Consider the following 20,714-nt stretch of genomic DNA (forward strand, 5'->3'; position numbering starts at 1 on the left):
TCTGAACAAAATTAAAAACATTGTACCATTAATACTTTAAAATATGCATACACAATACAAATACAGGCTTCACTTTTAAGAAAAGTCCTTACCTCTATCCTCCATGAATTTGTAGAGTTGTTGCAAGAAATTGTCTCTCTCTTCTGGATCTAGCTCCTCCTCTACCTAGTGATAGATATATTAACAATCACATGATATTAAAAAGAAAGCACTTTGTCTAGTGCTGTGAAGTCATCACTTGATAGGGTATTTATAAATCCAATTACAACATCCTGCACAGCTGTCAAGACTCTGGTGATACTGGAATACAGTTTAACAATCAAATAAATAATTCACTAGTTTATTTTACAGATACTAAGCATCAATTGCATGGCCAGCAGGATCTACCCATTTCTACTGGCAAAGGTGGTAGTGATGTGCCATCTTCATCAACTACTGCAGTCCTCCTGGTGAAGGTAATTGCACAATTCAGTGAAGTATGTAATTTAAGGAAAGACCCAAGAGTAGACATGCAAGATAACATAAGCAGGCTACAGAGATCGCAGATGGGTTTAACTACCCATCCACATTCAACAAATGAAATATGATGTCGGGAAAATGTGAAATTGCACAATATGCTTGATTTCAAAATACTATAGGTCTCCACTCACATACTGGTAACACCAAATATATGAGTTTCCTACCTCTAGGAGGGATTACCGAATTGGTTGTCCTGCCAATATGGTCATCATTATAAGGACCTTGTAACCAGGTGTAAATTCCAGTTGCCAAAGTGGGATATGGGTTACTTGACTGATAATTTAATTGATGAGCCATCATCATAAACCAAACAGCTGATTCATCAACAGAACATGCAAATTCCCTTCTGTCTGTTTTGGTCTAGAGATGTGGAATACACAAAGAAATTCTGTTACAAAAATTACCAGAGGTTTACTATTAATGTATTCAGTAGCCAAATTGGTACAGCTTAGTATCTTGTTTAAATACATTTTCCAACCAAAATAAGCGTTGATCTCAGAAAACAGACTGATGACTAAATTGTCAATTGCAAAATGGGTATCTTACTATCTTAATCCAATCATTATTAAAAGTCAGACAGCCTGTAGTTACAGTAATTTTTATTTTATTGCAAGATCCTCATGCTACTGGTCAAATCGTACAACACAGAAAACAGGCCCTTTGCCCGCTGCATCCATGCTGGCCTTTTTCCCACACACTAAATCCATTTGCCCGCATTAACTGCTTCTATATTTTGCTTATTTAAATAATTATACTCTCATAAACATAGTGATTATATTTGACTCCACCACCTTGTCTGTCAGTAAGTTCCAGGTATCAACTCTCTGTGAAATTCATTTCCTTCAAATTTCCATTCAAACTCCTCTCTCCCTCCCCTAAACCTACGCATATTTTTGATACTCCTACAATGGGAAAAGAATTTCAATTATCTTTCCGTACCTATCAGGTCATTCCTTTGTGAAGAAAACAAGCCCATCCTATCCATATCTTGTCATAACTAAACTCCACCAGACCAGGCATCACCCTAGTGCTCTCTCCAACACAACCAGATCCTTTCTATAGCGTGGCAACAAGAAATGCACGTGATACTCCAAGTGCATTCAAACTAATCCTCCACTGTAATCATAAATAGTTTACACTGGATTATAATCAGCATGCCAATTATAAAATGGATCCTAAAAATAGTTCAGTAGCTACAACTTGACAGGTATTTCCCCAAAGACATAATGGGATCATCTTGTAGAAATCATGCTGCTACCATGTAGTTGACATTGGCCTATTTTTAACTGCACCATATTTAACAAGACTGCAGTAGAAATTTGATCTTCTATCTGCTCCAGAGCGAAGTGCTGGCAAAATTCAAGGCGAACTATTACTTAGTTATCCCTATACATGTCAAAGTGATCACTGCATAAACAATTCCAAAATATTACTTCAGGAAGGACCGTTGGCTATCTTCTTTATCCAGTTTATTGTAAACACACTACAATAATCAGATATACGTATATATCCACTTTTAGAATGTGGCACATGCAGTACTGAGATGTGATAAATATGTTAAAAGTAAAATTTTCATTGTATGAGGGTAACTAGAAACAAATGACAATTTTATTGTTAAAAATCATATGAAAGGCAATTAGAACAAAAACATTTTATTATTTCAAAATTACAGTCAGCCCTCCTTATCCACGGGGGATTGGTTCCGGGACCCCTCGCGGATACCAAAATTCGCAGATGCTCAAGTCCCTTATTCAACCTGTTGCAATCCGGTGGACCTTAGGACCCAGTGGAACCCCAGACCTTATTTAACCTGGCTCAGTGCCGTGGACATTAGGACCTGGCGCCAGAGCTCTGAATCTGCAGTGTTTCTGTTCACGAAAATAATCACGATCACGATTGAAAATAAAGTGGAAATAATAAAGCAATCGGAAAGAGGTGAAATGCCATCAGTCATTGCAAAAGCGTTAAGCTACGTCGGTCAACGATCGGAACAATTTTAAAGGATAAAGTGAGAAAGGCTCTGCCCCGATGAAAGCTACAATTATTACTAAGCAACGCAGTGGTTTAATTATTGGGTTTTAGGTTTCTGATCCTCCACGTCAACCCAGCATGGTGGAGAGCGCACTCCATAGCAATCTGTCACTAGATCGAACTCTGGAACTTCCCGAGACCGGCGCTGAAACATACGTTCTTAAGTGTTTTATATGCATAGAAAGGTAAAATAAATACTATATACTAAGACAAACGTTTGACCAACTGACACTAAATAATACTGGATGTACCTGTTCCAACTTACTTTGTAAGAGAACCGATTTTTTTCGATCCCGATGCACGATAACCCACGCACATCCTCCCGTATACTTTAAATCATCTCTAGATTACTTATAATAACTAATACAATGTAAATGCTATATAAAATGGTAGTTAAACTGCATTGTTTAGGGAATAATGACAAGAAAAAGGTCAGTACATGCTCAAACAACAAGTGCTGGAAGAACACTTCCTGGTTTTCGCGATTTGTGGTTGGTTGAATTCGTGCATGCGGAATCCACGGATAAGGAGGGCCGACTGTATACAACATTAAAGTTAAAATACAATCTAGCTGTACAAAGTCATATATAGTGTTAACTTTCCACAAGTATTTCCCCATTAGCTTAGAAATGTTGCTTTTTAAAATTTCAGTCTTGCTCTTTGGGCCTGCAAAAGTGAACTCAATATTAATTTTATGTCATAGAAAGACTACTTAATAACATGGCAAACATCCACACATTGTCTGCGAAGCTGCTGTAATGTCCCCAGCAACATTCCAGCAAACTTGCTTAGGAAACCTGATAGGAAATGGGACACCCAACTATTTCAGATTGAACACATAGCAGTGTACAAAAAAAATTTACTCCTATACAACAGTCTTGATTATAATTTTATTCAAGGAACAAGGATTTCCCTGGCATGAGGCTTGGTGTTACATTGATAATATAAAAGCTTCTGTTCCACATAATCAAAAGAGAAGTAATTCAGTTAATAAGTCAACTCTGACAAAGTAGTGTCAAGAAAAAAGCCTCTCCATCAAATGTCGCAAAAACAAAGGAGCTGGTTGTGGATTACAGGAGAAATGGAGAAGGGCTAACCCATGTTGACATCAATAGATCTGGGGTTGAGAGGGTAAACAGCTTCAAGTTCATCAGCATCCACATCACCGAGGATCTCACGTGGTCTGTACACTCAGCACCCCTTTCACCTCAGACAGTTGAGTAAGTTTGGTATGGCCCACAAATCCTAAGAACTTTCTACAGAGACACAATTGACAGCATCCTGACTGGCTGCATCACTGCCTGGTATGGGAACTGTACTTCTCTTGATTGCAGGACTCCAGAAAGCGATGCAGACAGCCCAGCACATCTGTAGTTGTGAACTTGCCATGATTCAGAGCATTTACAAGGACAGGTGTGTAAAAAGGGCCCATAGGATCATTGGGGACCCAAGTCATCCTAACCACAATCTATTCCAGCTGCTACCATCCAGGAAGCGGTACCACAGCATAAAAGCCAGGACCAACGGGTTCTTGGACAGCTTCTTCCACCAGGCCATCAGACTGATCAGCTCATATTGATCTGAGTGTTCTCTATATTACATTGACTGTTTTATTTATTATAAACTATTATAAATTACTATGATTGCACATTGCACATTTAGATGGAGACATAAAGATTTTTACTCCTCATGTATGTGAAGGATGTAAGAATAGTCAATTCAATTCAATATTGTTTACTTGAGACTGAAAATGGATGCCATTTTCTCCGCTTTCAACTTATTTTACTTTCAAAATGTAGTGCATATGAATTAAAATGCATTTTCAAGTACATTCATTTCAAAATCTAAACTTAAGAACTTCATTGGTATTAAGACCACTCAGATCTATTAATTTCACAAATGCTAACTTTACTGCCAAGAGCTTAAAATGAAGTGGCTTTCAATGTCTTGGGGTGTTTATTGTTGGAATATTTATGAAATGCCATTGTGATATTTCTTCATCCCACTTGACTTCAGATTTTAAAGTAATTCAAAGATACAATAGCTACATCCAAAAATAATGAAACTTCAAGCCAAATATAACAAATGAGAGCAACAGAAGGCTATACAATTTCAAGCATGTTTGGCCAGTCTTTAAGGTTACAACTAATTAGTTCTTAATCTCAGCTCCATTTTTCTGCCTGACCCCTACAAACCCAGGGTCTAAAAATCTCTATGCAAAAAATCTCCACAGACAACTGAAAGAACAGTCTCCTCCCTCTCCTCTCAGTTTTAAAGGGCAATGCCTTCTCTAGCAGCTATGCCTCTTCAGGGAAACACAGTCTCAGGATCAATAATGACAAATCCACTGAGATCTCATACATGTCATTATGATCATTACCCATTTTAAATTCCAGGGTGAAGTCCCAATCTTAACTCATAAAATAGCTTCTTTATGCCTAGGATCAAGCAAATGGTAACTTCAATTATAAAATGTTAAAATTATTTTTAAAATTTTCAGTATCAACTACAAAAACCATTTTACTAAAAGAAATTACTTGTGGATGCTTCATTTTATATATCGTTCTAAAGATCAACTGATTTCACATGACAGATTCTGATCTTGAGTTGAGGTGGGAAAATCACTTAATAAACAAAACTGAAAAACTGGCCTACCTCTTGTTTCTTTTCCTCATGGTCTTCATCATTCTCTGATTCCTCTTCCTCTTCATCACTACTTGAGGATTCTAAGATGACACTCATGTCTACTTTCCAGCTCTCAGGAACAATCCGTTGCTGATGGAATTTGAGAGCTTCTTCCAGGGCTACAAGTAACATTTTTATTAGAGTACATGATTATCACTAAAAATAAAATCACAGAACTTAACAGTACATCAGAGCCAATCAGCAGATCATACCCAAGCATGTAATTTGAAAGGGGTTTTGAATTATTTCCAGTTTCACTTGCTCCACACAGTTTTGCAATTTATTTCCCTATGCAAGTACATAATTAATTTTTGAAAGGCAAGATTAAATCTGCTTCTTCTTCATTTGTTGTAACAATATCCTGAAATAACGCTAGTGAGATCTCATTCTGCAGACTAGAGTAGATCATGGACCAATGCCAATCAAGTGGACACCTGCAGCAGATTTACCTTCCTCCCAAAAGATGTCCAACATCTAAAAGACTAAAACAAACTGGATTCAACCCACTATTTGTGCTTACCACCCACAATCTGCACCCATCTGCACTTAACTAGGCCAGAGGGATTCTCAAGCTAACTCTCTACACAAAGTGGGCCTGAAGGCATAGTGAGACACCCATGTGAAATACTGATACAAATATCAGTACACATGGAGCCACATTCACAAAGCAAGTTTCACCATGTACAGAAATGATTCCCTTTATTATAAGACCAATATAACTTTCCTGTATAAGAAACTGGATACTTCTTTGTGAATTATTTTGCATTTATCTTAGAACATGACGCTCAATTAAAAAACGTATGCCTGTTGTGAATATTATTTTTCTGAAGTATTCCATAGAACTTGCAAAGAGAAATGCCATTTAATAAAGTATTCCAAACTAGTTTTTATGCTTCACACAAACCTCTCCTCAAATACCTTTAACAAATTTATCAGCATAGCTGTACTCTCACGTAAATTTTTAAACAAACTTCCCCCATCTTCAGTGATCATTTCAATTACTGCTTGGACCACATCACTATAGAGATTATTATGAATTCCTTACTGATTTATCAGTGAACATCTTAAGAGGATGGCAAGAAGCCACACCAATAAGAAACATATTTGGCTTCCCTGTTGTTCTAATACAATACTTGTAAAAACACCATTGTACCTTTGCCAATGTCATTTGTATAGTAAAGAACAGAATGCCACACACTATTCCATACGTGATTTAACTAAGCTTTAATAGAATGCATTTTTCTTCTTTTTCAATTCTATACCACTAGAAATGTTTTACTTCTTTCTTGACTTTAAAAATCCAAAGTTAATAGTATGCACGTTAAGATCGACATTACCGGATGCTCTTTGAAAACACAATTAGATAAGTCACAAAAACAAGGTAACAGGAGGACTAAGCGATAGTCCTTCAAGCTTGGTGTGCTATTCACTGTGATCATGGTTGACACGTGCAGCAACAACTTCCTGAACATAAAGAATGAATATTACCCAGTCTTTATTTACAATATGGCATTATAAAGCACACTCCACAATTTTTTTTCCCACACTAAGTGCAGAATATCACCATTGAGGAAATTATGCTCTTAAGGCCTATGACAAACATTGAGCAGGTTGAAGGCATTATTGAAGTTATACATACACTACTCCTCTCAGAAAATTTTCACTGTTCCAGAATCATACGTTTATTCTCAAGTGTATCATTGTTTGCTGCTTCTGAATGAAGCTACAAAATAGTATAACTACAGGCAGTTCTGTTTCAGAAATTTAAATTCACTACTATCAACTAAGACTAGTCAACCATATAATCTTATTTTGTAGATGGAATCCACTTGCACTTTCATTAGTCAGCTGAATTCATGTAGTTAAAATGATTTTACCAAAATTTTTATATGTCTTTCAAAATATCCCTATTTTTTAAGACGTTCTTCGATCAGGTTGACTCCATTATTTCATCATTTGTTTGGAATATAAAAGACCAAAAATTGCTAAATATCATTTACAAAAATTAAAAAAAAGATGGAGGTCTTGCTTTGCCTAATTTAAGAATGTATTATTGGGCTGTTAATATACGTTATATATGTTTTTGGTTATATTGGGCTGATAGAGATGAATGACCACCTTAGGTTGATTTGGAATTGAATGCTGTGAAACAGTTTCCTTTAACCTCATTTTCAGGAGCTTTTCTGCCTGTACAACTGGCCAAAATTACGAATTTAAATTTATATCCTGTGATTAAGCAGTCATTACAAATTTGGCTCCAGTTTCGTAATTTTTTTAATCTTAAAAAATTTAAACTTTTTAGTTTATTTTATTGAAATTATTTATTTAAACCTTCATTAAGTGATCCTACTTTTCTTCTTTGGAGGAATAAAGGGGTTTACTCCTTCACGGATTTGTTCCAAGATGGCCGATTGATGTCTTCTGAGAAATTAGTAACTAAATACTCTCTCTCATATTCACATTTCCTACAATATCTTCAGGTCAGACACTTCTTACAAAAATACTTAAGTAATTTTCCATATATACAAGATTCTGACCCGTTAGATATTATTTTTAAAATGAATCCTTTAGTGAAGGGTTTTATTGGGAAAATTTATAATTTATTGTTACAGCAGCACAATTACCCTTCACTTAAGATTAAACAAGATTGGGAGAGAGAGCTTAACATGACTTTGATAACAGAAGATTGGTTGCGGATTTTGAAGTTGGTCAATTCTTCTTCAATTTGTGCCAATCACTCTTTAATTCAATTTAAAATTGTACATCATCACCATTTGACAAAGGAGAGACTGTCTAAAATATTTCCTAATGTTGATAGTCAATGTGACAGATGTAAAACTGAGACAGCCACATTGATACATATGTTTTGGTCATGTTCTGTACTGAAACATTTTTGGAAGTCTATTTTCTCTACAATTTCTAAAGCTTTAAAAAATAATTTACAGTCTAATAAATTGACAGTTTTATTTGGTATAATTCCTCAATATATTCATGGTATTTCTTCATCAGACCAGCATGTAATTGCATTCGTTACATTATTGGCCAGAAGGGCTATTTTGTTGAAATGGAAAGATACTTCTGCTCCTACTTTGATACAATGGTTTTCCCAGGTGATGTTATGTCTTAGTTTGGAGAAAACTCAGAAGTCGAACTTTTGATCCTCGATTCGATTTTGAGAAAAGGTGAGGTTCATTCGCCCGCTACAATCATCTGATTTGAGTTAATTCATATGGTTTCCTTCTGATTTTTCTTTAAGTGGATTTGAGCTGGCAGATTGATTTTTTTTTAAATGGAAGCTTGTATGATGTATAGCTGCGGGGGTTGTGCACCCATTGTTTTTTTTTCCTTTTTTTTTGCTTTGTTTTTTAGTTAGTAGGGGTTTTTTTTTAAGTTAGTAGGGGTTCTTTTTCCTTTCCTTTTTCTTTCAAAAAAAAAATTCTTAACACTATTATTATTATTGATATATTGCTTAGCTTTGTTAATCAATTATTTGCTAATTTAATTCCTTATTGCACATAATGACATTGACTTAATGTATCTTTTTTTGTCAATCTTCAATAATAATTAATATAAAGATTTTAAAATAAAAATGAACAATATCAACTAAATCAGACAATGCATCAGACTAGTACCATAATCTAGAAAACAATACTTTTCATTAAGGTTTCATAAGACAAGAAGGCAATAACCCTCAAACTGCAGGATTCAAGTTTACTGATCACAAATAGTAAATCCCATTACAGCAATTCACCTCATTACACATGTCAATTTCCTTACCTTGTTTAATGACTAGATCTGGTTTTGAAACTTTGTCCCAATCTAGCTCTCTTATATCCTTTCTTGCTATAGGATAACTGTCATTTTAAAAAGAAAGATACCAACATTTAATTTAATATAAAGAGAAAAGGTTTGTTGCAGAATATATTGCCAGACTTAGCAGTCATAGTACCTGCCACAAAGCAAACTATTTCAATAAATCACTTTTACTAAATGTTTCCATTTATTAACAACGTCAGTGATTTCACACTGTTAATATGCACATTTAGAGTTGGAAAAATAAGCACAACATTTCAAATAAGCCTACCAGAATCTTGTTAAATGTAGTGTTCCACTAACTGTATTGCTTAGCAATGAACTGAATAAGTTGCATAGAATACCCATCAATCTATGAACATCCCAGAGTGGAGCACCTTAAAATACAGAGCTAAATTTAGTTAGTTTACTCATTCTAGTGGACTCCAATATGAAATTAACTACCTTAACTACCAACCAGCACCTTACGATGGAATAACTTCATAGATTTAGTTCTGGCTTTAGCAGTTGTGAGTGTATAACCAAATGATTGAATACTGCCAAATAAATTTTTAAGTAACAATTTACAAATGAGAGCAACAATAATTATAATCCTAAAATGTATGAAATGAAAATAATTGCATGAGGATGAAAATAATTAATTGTCATGTAAGCCTTAGATTCTTAATAGTAAACAAATCTGATGAATAGCCTTGCCGCTGCCATTAAATATTCTATCAAAAGATACGAACAATTTTTAAAATATTTTTTCTTGCATTAAAAAAATAAAGGCATGAAGCCTTAAATTTGTTACTAGTGAATTACAGAAGCACAAGGCTTGTTGAAACCTCCTTTGAGGCAAGGAATCATTACTGTAAAGTTTAATATCCAGAGGAATTAAATCAATAGTTCATCTTTACAATGAAAATTAGGATCCAGAAGTTGTAAAAAATCAAAGTTGAATATAATCTAAACCCAGTATAGAGTACTTTGGGAGTTCAACACTAATTATTTTATATGTTTACAGACTTGAAATGTTTGCATGCTTAAGAAATATTTTTGTTTCTCTAGGTTTCACATTGAAACTTACAATTTGGAGTCTGCAAAAGATCGTACTAAACATTGATCCTTTTTCACAGTGATTTCATCACTGCAGCTTGGAGACAGCACCTGTAATGAAATCAAGTATTTTTAAAAATTTTAAATAGTTGCAATAAGCCAAAACCAAAATGCCAAGAATCTCAGGGGAAAAAAATATAATTTTAAGAAAATTCCAGAACATTGCTCATATACAAATGTTCTCCAGAGGAACATCATCCAAATGGAATTTTTTTTTTCAATTTTCTTCTGTCTAAGTTCAAGTCAAAGTTTAACTATGCTAAGAAGTTACCCAAGTTTTCTCAAACTTAAGCAACCAGAAACAAAACCTCGGTCAGTCTGATCCTTCAGTCTTAGTCCAATATCAAACAATTCCCATACACTGTTCAGAAAACATAAAAGTAGATTATGAATTATTTTTTTTTACAGCTGATCAGCTGACATCAAATTTGGACACAAAATGTACAAGTGGCTTACAGGATGCCATTTACTGTAATTACAGTTTTATAAAGCAGTACTCTATACTCTAATGATCACCCATGTTATTAGTGAGAAAATATGGGTTGAAGTTAAAATGCTACTGCAAAATATTCAGGATCTAACGTGGTGATCCGAGAAAATGGGCTTTCTTCCAGCCCTGCAACATATTCCTAACTGTTGTGACGATTCAGCTCAATAAAATCACTACTAATTGCAAAATACTTAGGATGGCTGGAAAGAGGAAAATGGAAAAGGAAACATTTTCTCAACTACATGTGAAGTGCATCAGCTTCAAACTAAAAATAAATTCTCTTCAATGGAAGTTAGTTCTTAATCCTCTTTTTCACAGAGTTCTGAATGAACCGAGAAGTCATTTTTTTTTTAAACAACAGGACATTCAAAAAAATAAAAGTTCATGATGCAGTTGGTAATATATTGGCATGGATAGAAGGTTGATAACAGAGTGGACATAACTATGACTTTTTCTAGTTAGCAAGATGTAATGACTGGCATGACTCTGGAATTGGGGGTGGGGCCTCATAATTTATATTAAAGATGGATGAATGTACTGATGGTAGGGCTGCTAAATTTGCAGATGACACAAAGACAGGTAAGTAAGTAAGCCGTAAAGAAGATTACAAAGAGGGTTACGTGAGTAAAGGTCTGGCAAAATGGACATAATAGGGTAAATGTGAGATTGTCCATCTCGGCAGGAGAAGCAAAACATTATGAGAGGCTGTGAGGCTCTGAGATACACAGAGACCTGATCGTAGTACAAGTTTTACAAATGACTAGGAAGCAGCTAAAAATAAAGCTAATGGAATTTTATGGTTTATTGCCAATAGACTTGAATACAAAAGTTGTGAAGTGATGATTGAATTACATAAGCCATTTTTAAGGCTGTCTGGAACACTGCATATCATAATGCCCTCCTTAATCAAGGAAGGATATAAAAGACCTAGGAGTAGTTCAGTAAAGGTTTATTAGCCAAATATCTGGAATGGGCATGTTATCTTATGAGGAAAGACAACACAGCTAACTTTGTATCCAACGAAATTTAAAAGAGTGATTGGCAACTTGATTGGAACCAGATTGATGTTAATTGGGTAGATCTGAAGATGTGCTTCGTGGTAAAATCTAGAATGAAGAGTCACTGTTTCAAAATAAGGGATCAGACATTTAAGACAGGTGAGGCTGAGGACTGACTTTCTTTGGAACCCTCTGTCTTACTGGATAGTGGAAACAGAATCTTTGAATATTGTTAAGGTAGAGGCTAATATATAGTCTGCCCTCTTTATCCACAGATTCTGCATGCGCGGTTTCAACCAACCGCAGATCAGGAAAACCCTTAAGTTCTCTCTCCAGCACTCATTGTTTGAGCATGTACAGACTCTTTTTTCTTGTCATTATTCCCTAAACAATACAGTATAACAAATATTTACATAGCATTTACATTGTACTGGGTATTATAAGTAATCTAGAGATGATTTTAAAGTAGAAGCAATCCCCGGATTATGAACAAGTACCGTTCCTGAGTCCCTCTTTAAGTCAGATTTGAAGTCGGAACAGGTACATCCGGTATTATTTAGCATCAGTTAGTCAAAAGTTTGTCTTAGTACATAGTACATATTTTACCTTTCTATGTATATAAAACAATTAAGAAACACATGTATTTCAATAATTAAACCCCTGTGTTGTTTAGTAATAACTGTAGCTTTCACTGGGGCAGGGCCTTTCACATGCTCCATTAAAATTGTTCCAATCGTTGACTGACTGTAGCCTAACGCTTTTCCAGTGACTGATGGTGTTTCACCTCTTTCTGATCACTTTATTACTTCTACTTTATTTTCAATCGTGATTGTCATTATTTTCATGAACATAAACACTATGGATTCAGAGCTGCATCGCCAGGTCCTAATGTCCACTGCACTGAGACAGGTAAAAAGACTCTTACTAGGAAATGGTTATCACAGGAGAGCCCAACTTTAAATACATGGATGGAAATTACAATGGACATTTACAAAATGGAGACAATAACAGCATCTGTTAACCATAAGCTAGAACAATTTGATTCATACTGGGAAAAATGGTTTAACTACATAATGCCTCATAGGCCTGACAAATTAATGAATCTGTTGTAAAAAAAAAATCACTCCCTACTTGTACATAGTTCTTTCCTTTTGCTTGTTTTTTCTTTCCACTCTTTTCTATAAGTGTATACCTCAGATAAATACTTTGTGGAGATTTGTGATATATATGATTATATGATATATATGTACAATGTCTGAAATACATCTTATGGAAATATTTGTTTGATGATGAACTTCAATAAAAAAAATTACAAAAAAAAAGGGACTTGAGCATCCGCGGGGAGTCCCGGAACCAATCCCCCGCGGATAAAGACAGCCGACTGTATCTGATAAAGTGAGATGTTACCACATGGCGACAAAAAGGCTGAGTTGGGGTTAAAATCACAACAACCACGATTTTATTTAAATTTCAAGATATATTAAAAGACTAAGTGCCCTAATCTGCTCTTAATTCATTTGTTTGTATGACTTCCAATTGAATCTGACCAGATTATTTCAGAGAATGGATTTTGCAGTTGCAGAGAGCCTGCAAAAACCTGATCTAAGAAGATAATCAAGCTCAGGCCTGCCTCAATGGAAGCGAGACTGCTAGTTGTAGGAAAAAGGATGGGTACTACTTGGCCTCTCTGCCCAAAATTCACTCATGATGTGAAGCACATTGCATTGCACTAGTGTTCCAAAAGCTGCTGACACCTTAGGACTAACTTGGACTTGATTTTATAATTGAGTTTTAGTGTACAATTTTCAGCAAAACATTCTGAACCTTGCAGTGCATATCGTATTAATTACAAAATCCATATACAATATAAACACACATTATCTTAAGTCAACAGCATAAATGTCCAACGATCCTGAATGTGCTGATGTTAATATCATGCAAAATAACCATTTAAAAACTATAAATACTGATCCAATGGTGCAGCTTACAACAATAAAAAGAAGTCTATTAATTATGCACTCTCACTTACCAAAGCTGGATACCAGCCTTTTCTTTTATCCCCATTGCAATCTACATAAACAACTTTGCCCAAAAGTTCATCATTAAGACGTCGCTTATCATCATCTTCTTCTTCACTTGATTCTTCCTCCCTTTCATCTTCAGGTCTGCAAAAGTATTTAAGTCATGAACTTCTTAATAATGAATCATTGTTTACATTTTAAGAAATACTAAAATTATGTACAGTAAAAGCTGCTGCCCTTGGCAACCAGGAATGAGAAGTGCTGATTAATACGGAATTACACCACTTAATAAATGTATTACATTGAACAAAAATGACATAGGAACAATACAGTACACAAAAACCTGAGGAATACAAGTAGCACAACTAGAAGCACCTACCAACAGCATCTGAAGGTACACTCAACAGAATAATCAAAATCACTGTATTACTGAATGATTTCTAAACAGAACCCTGTTCAACAAGAATGATAAACTATAAATGCCAGTTTTTGAAGCACACAGATCGCAAAATATCCAATAACAAATCTTTGTTTACTGAAAATCACCAAGGAAAAAACCATCACTTATTGCAACACCTATACTGCAAGTAACAGCATGTTAAATAATCAGAATTAATTAATCAGTAATTTTAAGAATCCTGAGACAAAATAATCTTGGAAATTTAAGGAACCTTAAATTTAGCATAGTGGTAATTACCACTGGAACAGTAATCCAGATACCCAATTATATGCTAGGGACATTAGTTCCAATCCCACCATGGCAGATGGTGAATTTGAAGTTAATAAAAATATCTGATAACCATGAAACAATGTCAACTGTTGTAAAAACTCATCTGGTTCACTAATATCCTTCAGGGGAGGAATCATGCCATCCTTACCTGGTCTGGCCTGTGTGTGACTCCAGACCCACAGCAATGTGGTTGATTCTTAAATGCCCTGTGAAATGGCCTAGCAAGCCATTCAGTTGTATCCAACCGCTAAAAAAAAAATAATGAGGAATGAACCTGGATGGATAACCTAGCATCGACTTAGCCACTGGAAATGACAACGGCAAAACCAGCCCTGTCGGCCCTGCGAAGTCTCCTAACTAACATCTGAGTACTTGTGCCTAAGCTGGGAGAGCCATCTCACAGACAAGTCAGGCAACAGCCTGTCACACGTATATTGACAGAATCATACTTTACAGTTAACATTCCAGACTCCACCATCACCATTCCTGGGTATGTACTGTCTCACCAGCAGGACAGATCTAGCAGAGGTGGTAACACAGAGGTATGCAGTAGAGAGAGTTACCCTGGCAACTCTCAACATCGACTTTGGACTACATGAAGTCTCATGGCACTAGGTTAAACATAGGCAAGGAAACCTCCTGCTGATTACCACGTACCGCCCTCCCTCAGCTGATGAATCGGTACTTCTCCATGTTAAGCACCTGGAGGGGGCATTGAGGGAGGTAAGGGCACAGAATGTACTCTGGGTGGGGGCTTCAATGTCCATCACCGAGAGTGGCTCAGTTGGACCACCACAGACAGAGCTGGTCAAGTCCTACTGGACATAGCTACCACACTGGGACTACAGCAGGTGATGGGGGACCTCATTCTCACCGACCTGCCTGCCGCGAAAGCATTTGTCTATGACAGCATTGGTAAAAATGACCACCCCACAGTATTTGTGGAAACTATATCCTGTCTCCACATTGAAGAAACCCTCCACCGTGTTGTGTGGCACTACAACTATGCTAAAAAGGATAGACTTCGAACAGATCTAGCAGCCTAAAACTGGGCATCTGTGACAGTGGTCCCCAACCACCAGGCCGCAAGGAAATGATACGAGTCAGCTGCACCTTTCCTCATTCCCTGTCACGTCCACTGTTGAATTTGAACACACGCGAGGCCATTACACACGCGTCCTCCATGTCAGCGTGGGAAGAAGATCAACTCCTCGAGCTTACAAATGATGGTGGGCTGAAAATTATGTTTGACATAATATCTCTGCCAGCATTCTGGATCAAAGTCAAGGCTGAATATCCTGAGATAGCTACGAAAGCAATGAAAACGTTGCTTCCATTTCCAACATCACATCTCTGTGAAGCGGGTTTTTCTGCAATGAATGCAATGAAAACTAAATTGCAGAATAGACTGGACATAAGGAACCTCCTTCAAGTATCGCTGTCTCCCATCACCCCTCGATGGGACCGTCTTGTTGCAGGGAAACAAGCCCAGGGCTCGCACTGATTCACCGATATTGGTGTGATGCAATGATTTTATATGTTCATAGAGGAAAATATGTGCTGTGCATTTAAGAGCCAGACGTTACTTAAAATGTTATGATGCTATTGACTTATAAGTGACTAATAATTGACTTATCACCTATATTCCGGTCATGATTAACAACCCCCCCCCCCCCCCCCACCCCTGTCGGCCGGTCCGCAAGAATATTGTCAATATTAAACCGGTTCGTGGTGCAAAAAAGGTTGGGAACTCCTGATCTATGAGACATGGTGGGCTATCAGCAGCAGCAGCAGAATTGTACTCAACTACAATCTCAATTGTACTCAACAAACCTCATGGCCTGACATTTTCCCCACTCTAACATTACCACCAGACCAGGAGATCAACCCTGATTCAATGAAGAGTGCAGGAGGGCAGGCCAAGAACAGCACCAGGTATACCTCAATATGAGGCGTCACCCTGTTGAAACCACAATACAGGACTACTTGCATGCCAAACATCATAAGCAGCAAGTAATAGACAAAGCTAAGTGGTCCCACAACCAACTGATCAGATCTAAGCTCAGTAATCCTGCTACATCTAGCCATGAATGGTGGTAGACAATTAAACTACTCACTGGAGGAGGAAGCCCCACAAATATCCCCATCCCCAACGAGAGAGGAGTCCAGCACACCTGTGCAGAAGTTTGAGGCATTTGCAACAATCTTCAGTCAGAAGTGCTGAGTAAATGACCTAGCTTGGCCTCCTCCAGAAGTCCCCAGCATCCCTGATGTCAATATGCAGCCAATCCAATTCACTCCATGTGATATCAAGAAATGGCTATAGGGCCAGACAAGATCACACTATTGTCCTGAAGGCTTGTGCTCCAGAACTTTCCACGTCTCTAGCCAAGCTGTTCCAGTACAGCTATAAAACTGGCATCTACCCGGCATTGTGGAAAATTGCCCAGGTACATCCTGTACACAAGAAACAGGACAAGTCCAACCCAGAAAATCCCTGCCCTATCAGCCTAGTCTCAACCATCAGCAAAGTAATGTAAGGGGTCATCAACACCTACTTGGCAATAACCTGCTTATGGATGCCCAGCCTGGGTTCCATCAAAGCTACTCAGCTCCTGACCTCATCACCTCCTTCGTCCAAACATGAACCAAATAGCATTTGACCGAGTATGGCATCAAGGTGCCCTAGCTAAAGTAGAGTCAATGGGGATTAGGGGGGAAACCCTCTCCTGGTTGGAATCATACCTGACACAAAGGAAGATGGTTTTGGTGGTTGGAGGTCAATCATCTCACCCTCAGGACATCATTTGCAGGAGTTCCTCAGGGAAGAGTCCTAGGACAAAGCATCTTCAGCTGCTTCATCAATGGCTTCCTTCTGTCATAAGGTCAGAAGTGCGGATGTTCGGAGATGACTGCACAATGTTCTGCACCGTTCGTGACTCCTCAGATACTGAAGAAGTTCATACCCAAATGTAGTAGGACCTGAACAATATCCAGGTTTGGGCTTTCAAGTGGCAAGTAACATTTGAGCCACGCAAGTGCCAGGTAATAACCATCTCCAACAAGAGAGGCTCTAATCACTGTCCCTTGACATTCAGTGGCAAATTGTCACTAAATCCCCTACTATCAACATCCTGGGGATTACCTTTGACAAGAAACTGAACTGATCTAGCCATATAAACACCGTAGCTTCCAGAACAGGCCAAAGGCTAGGAATCCTGAAGCGTGTAACTTACCTCCCGACTCCCAAAAGCCTGTCCACCTCAGGTCAGGAGAGTAATGGAATACTCGCCTGGATGAGTGCAGCTCCATCAACACTCAAGAAGCTTGATAGCATCCAGTTAAAGGCAGCCCACTTGATTGGTACCCCTTCCACATGCATCCAATCCTTCCACCATCGACAAACAGTTGCAGCAGTATGTACTATCTACAAGATGCACTACAACAACACACCAAAGTTCATAATGCAGCACCTTTCAGACCCATGACCACTACCATATAGAAGGATGAGAACAGCAGATACTTGGGAAAACCACCACTTGTAAATCTCCCTCCAAGTCACTCTCCATCCTGACTTGGAAACATATCACCATTCCTTCATTGTCACGTGTCAAAATCATGGAATTCCCTTCCTACCTGCACCTCAGGAACTAAGGCAATTCAAGAAGGTAGCTCATCACCACCTTCTCAAGGGCAACTAGGGATGGGTAATAAATACTGGCCATCCGTAAATGAAAAAATTTAAATAAAATAAATTTCAAGACAAGTTTAAGCAATTTAAGGACTATTTCATACAGAAATAAAATGAAGATTAGTCATTTTATCATTAGTAAACTCAACAGTACTTTTAAATGATAGCAACTGAATTTGACACTGGGAGAACGCATTTGCAGTTCTCTCTTCTATGTCCATTTGAAGGGCCAACTGCCACCTCGCACTCAAGATTTTATCTCCCTCATTCAGCAATGAATTTTACTGTTAACTTAGATTACACATTTAACTCCAAGAATAAAACTGAACTGATGTCATTCTGATCTAGAGGCAGCAGTATTGTCAAATGCACTTAACCTGAATTTAAAGGTCAATTATCCCAGGATTCATGACTACTTTAGGACCATATGACATAGGAGAATTAGACTATTTGGCCATTGAGTCTGTTCCACAATTTAAACATTTCTGATTTAATATGCATCTCAAACACATTTTCCTAGCCTTCGCCCAAATGACCTTTGACACCTTTACTCATCAAGAAACTATCAACCTCTGCTTTGGCCTCCACAACTGACTGCGGTAATGATTCCACAGATTCACTACCTGAAATCCCTCCCCATCTCTGTTCTAAAGGGATAAAAGGACATCCTTCTATTCTGAGGCCATGACCCTTTGGTTCTAGGAGTGAATCAGAAACATTCACTCCATGTCCACTTTATCCAGGCCCTCTAATATTAGTAGGTTTCAATGAGATTCACCCCCCCCCCCCACACCATTCTTTTAAACTACAGTGAGTACAGGCCAGAAACCATCAAACACTCCTCGTACGTTAACCCTTTCCTTCTCAGGATCATTCTTGTGAACGTCCTCTGGAACCTCTCCAATGTCAGCATACCCTTTCTAGATACAAGGCCCAAAGCTGGTCACAATATTCCAAATATGGTCTGACCAATGCCTTATAAAGTTTCTTTTCTATATTCTTATTTTTTATAATTCAGTCCTCTCAAAATGAATGCTGACATTGCACTTGCCTTCCTTACCACCAACTCAACCTGCAAGTTAAGCTTTAGGGAATACTGTACTAAGACACCCTTGTCTCTTTACCCTTACAACTTCTGAATTCGCTCCCTGTATAGAAAACAGTCAACGCTTTTACCCTTTCTATCAAAGTGCATGACCATACATTTCCTTACACAGTATTCCATCTGTTACTTCTTTGCCCATTCGCCTACTTTGTAGCACTAGACTTCACAACATTAACACTAATCAAAATGCTCACAGATCTTTGCAGAATGGCAATTCTGAAGATTCAGGAAAGAAATGGGAAAATTAGACAAGTTATAATTTTCCATTATATTTCTTTTTCCTCTAATTTTTAAAATCTGTTTCAAGTGTTGTTTTTATTTCTTAAAATTCTGGAAATTATTTTTTAATTTTTAACAATTTTTAAAATGTTTGAATACATCAAAAAACAGAAGACAGAAAACGTTGGAAAACTTTGCGACATTTGCAAGAAATCAAACAGATTTAATACCTCATGCTGAGTACTCTTCAGTTGCAGAGGAGCAGGAAAGATGAAGAAGGCAAAGGAAATAACTGATTGGGCAAGGCAATACATAGAGGTCAATACATTAATGGTACAATTGAGTGTAACAAAAGAAAATATGCAGTATAGGACTCTCTAATATGCCCAGCAGGTCACATTATGCTAATGGGAAGGAGGAAAACAGTCAAAGGCAGAAGAATATCAGTTTTATCCAAAGTTAAAAAACTCGATGCTGGATCAGAAGAGCAGCAATGTGCCCAATCAAAGACAGTACTGTTCCTCAAGCCTGTATTAGGTCTCACTGCAACAATACAATAGACCATGGTGGAAATTGAAAGGAGAATTAGAATGGTAAGTAACAAGAAACAGGGTCACCTGATATATTAAATGCAATTGTTCTGCAAAGTGGTTATCCCAATCTGCATTTTGTTTCTCCTTTAACAGCTTTGAAAAATATCAAAGATGGGAGATGAACTTTGCAAACTGATAAAGGCTTGCAAAACAATTTTGACTATCCAACTTATTCTAGCTCACCCATTTCAGAACCATCTTGGCCAGTGCAATCAGCCTTGTAGAATGAAAGTAACTCACTTAGTGCAAATGGCAAGTGCTTGCTCATACAAAGTGCTACACATACTCAAGAACTAGAAGCAGGAAAGAACTTTCAGACCCTCAAGTCTGCTCCACCATTCAACACTTTTTTCCACTCTACTAATTCCAGGAATCAATTTGGTGAATCTTTGATGTATTCATTCTGTTACAAATATATTCTTCCATAGATAAGAAGACCGGGTCCCAACACAATATTCCTTGGGCAGCCCCTACGTTCCAACATACTTACAATAAAGCATCTCAACTTTTGTTTTCAGATCTTTGTCAAAAAAAAGCCAACATACCAATGGTCAACCTAACTGCCTGCTGTAACCACACATCAACTTTGTGAGTTACATGCAAGGACACCATCAGTTTCTCAATACATATTAAAAAAAAGTTTTCTTCGAAGTCAACTATTTCTTGTTTTCCCACATTATATTGCAGCTGCCATGTTTTCACCAACTGACTTAACTTGTCT

The 20,714-nt window shown here is 37.3% G+C and overlaps 1 protein-coding gene across 6 annotated transcripts in view; it reads right to left on the bottom strand.

Moving 5' to 3' along the window:
- Positions 1 to 20,714, bottom strand: part of arid4a (AT-rich interactive domain 4A) — a 117,754-nt gene that overhangs the window by 57,967 nt on the left and 39,073 nt on the right. For all 6 annotated transcript variants that reach the window (XM_059957241.1, XM_059957254.1, XM_059957248.1 and 3 more), the window contains 5 exons: positions 13,664 to 13,799; positions 10,118 to 10,197; positions 9,013 to 9,089; positions 5,206 to 5,354; positions 93 to 165 (listed from right to left, as the gene is read on the bottom strand). In XM_059957241.1, coding sequence (XP_059813224.1) covers positions 93 to 165; positions 5,206 to 5,354; positions 9,013 to 9,089; positions 10,118 to 10,197; positions 13,664 to 13,799 — 515 coding nt within the window. The remainder of the gene's footprint in view (positions 1 to 92; positions 166 to 5,205; positions 5,355 to 9,012; positions 9,090 to 10,117; positions 10,198 to 13,663; positions 13,800 to 20,714) is intronic.

The sequence above is a fragment of the Hypanus sabinus genome, chromosome 2 (genome assembly GCF_030144855.1).
Source record: "Hypanus sabinus isolate sHypSab1 chromosome 2, sHypSab1.hap1, whole genome shotgun sequence".
NCBI classification, from domain to species: Eukaryota; Metazoa; Chordata; class Chondrichthyes; order Myliobatiformes; family Dasyatidae; genus Hypanus; species Hypanus sabinus.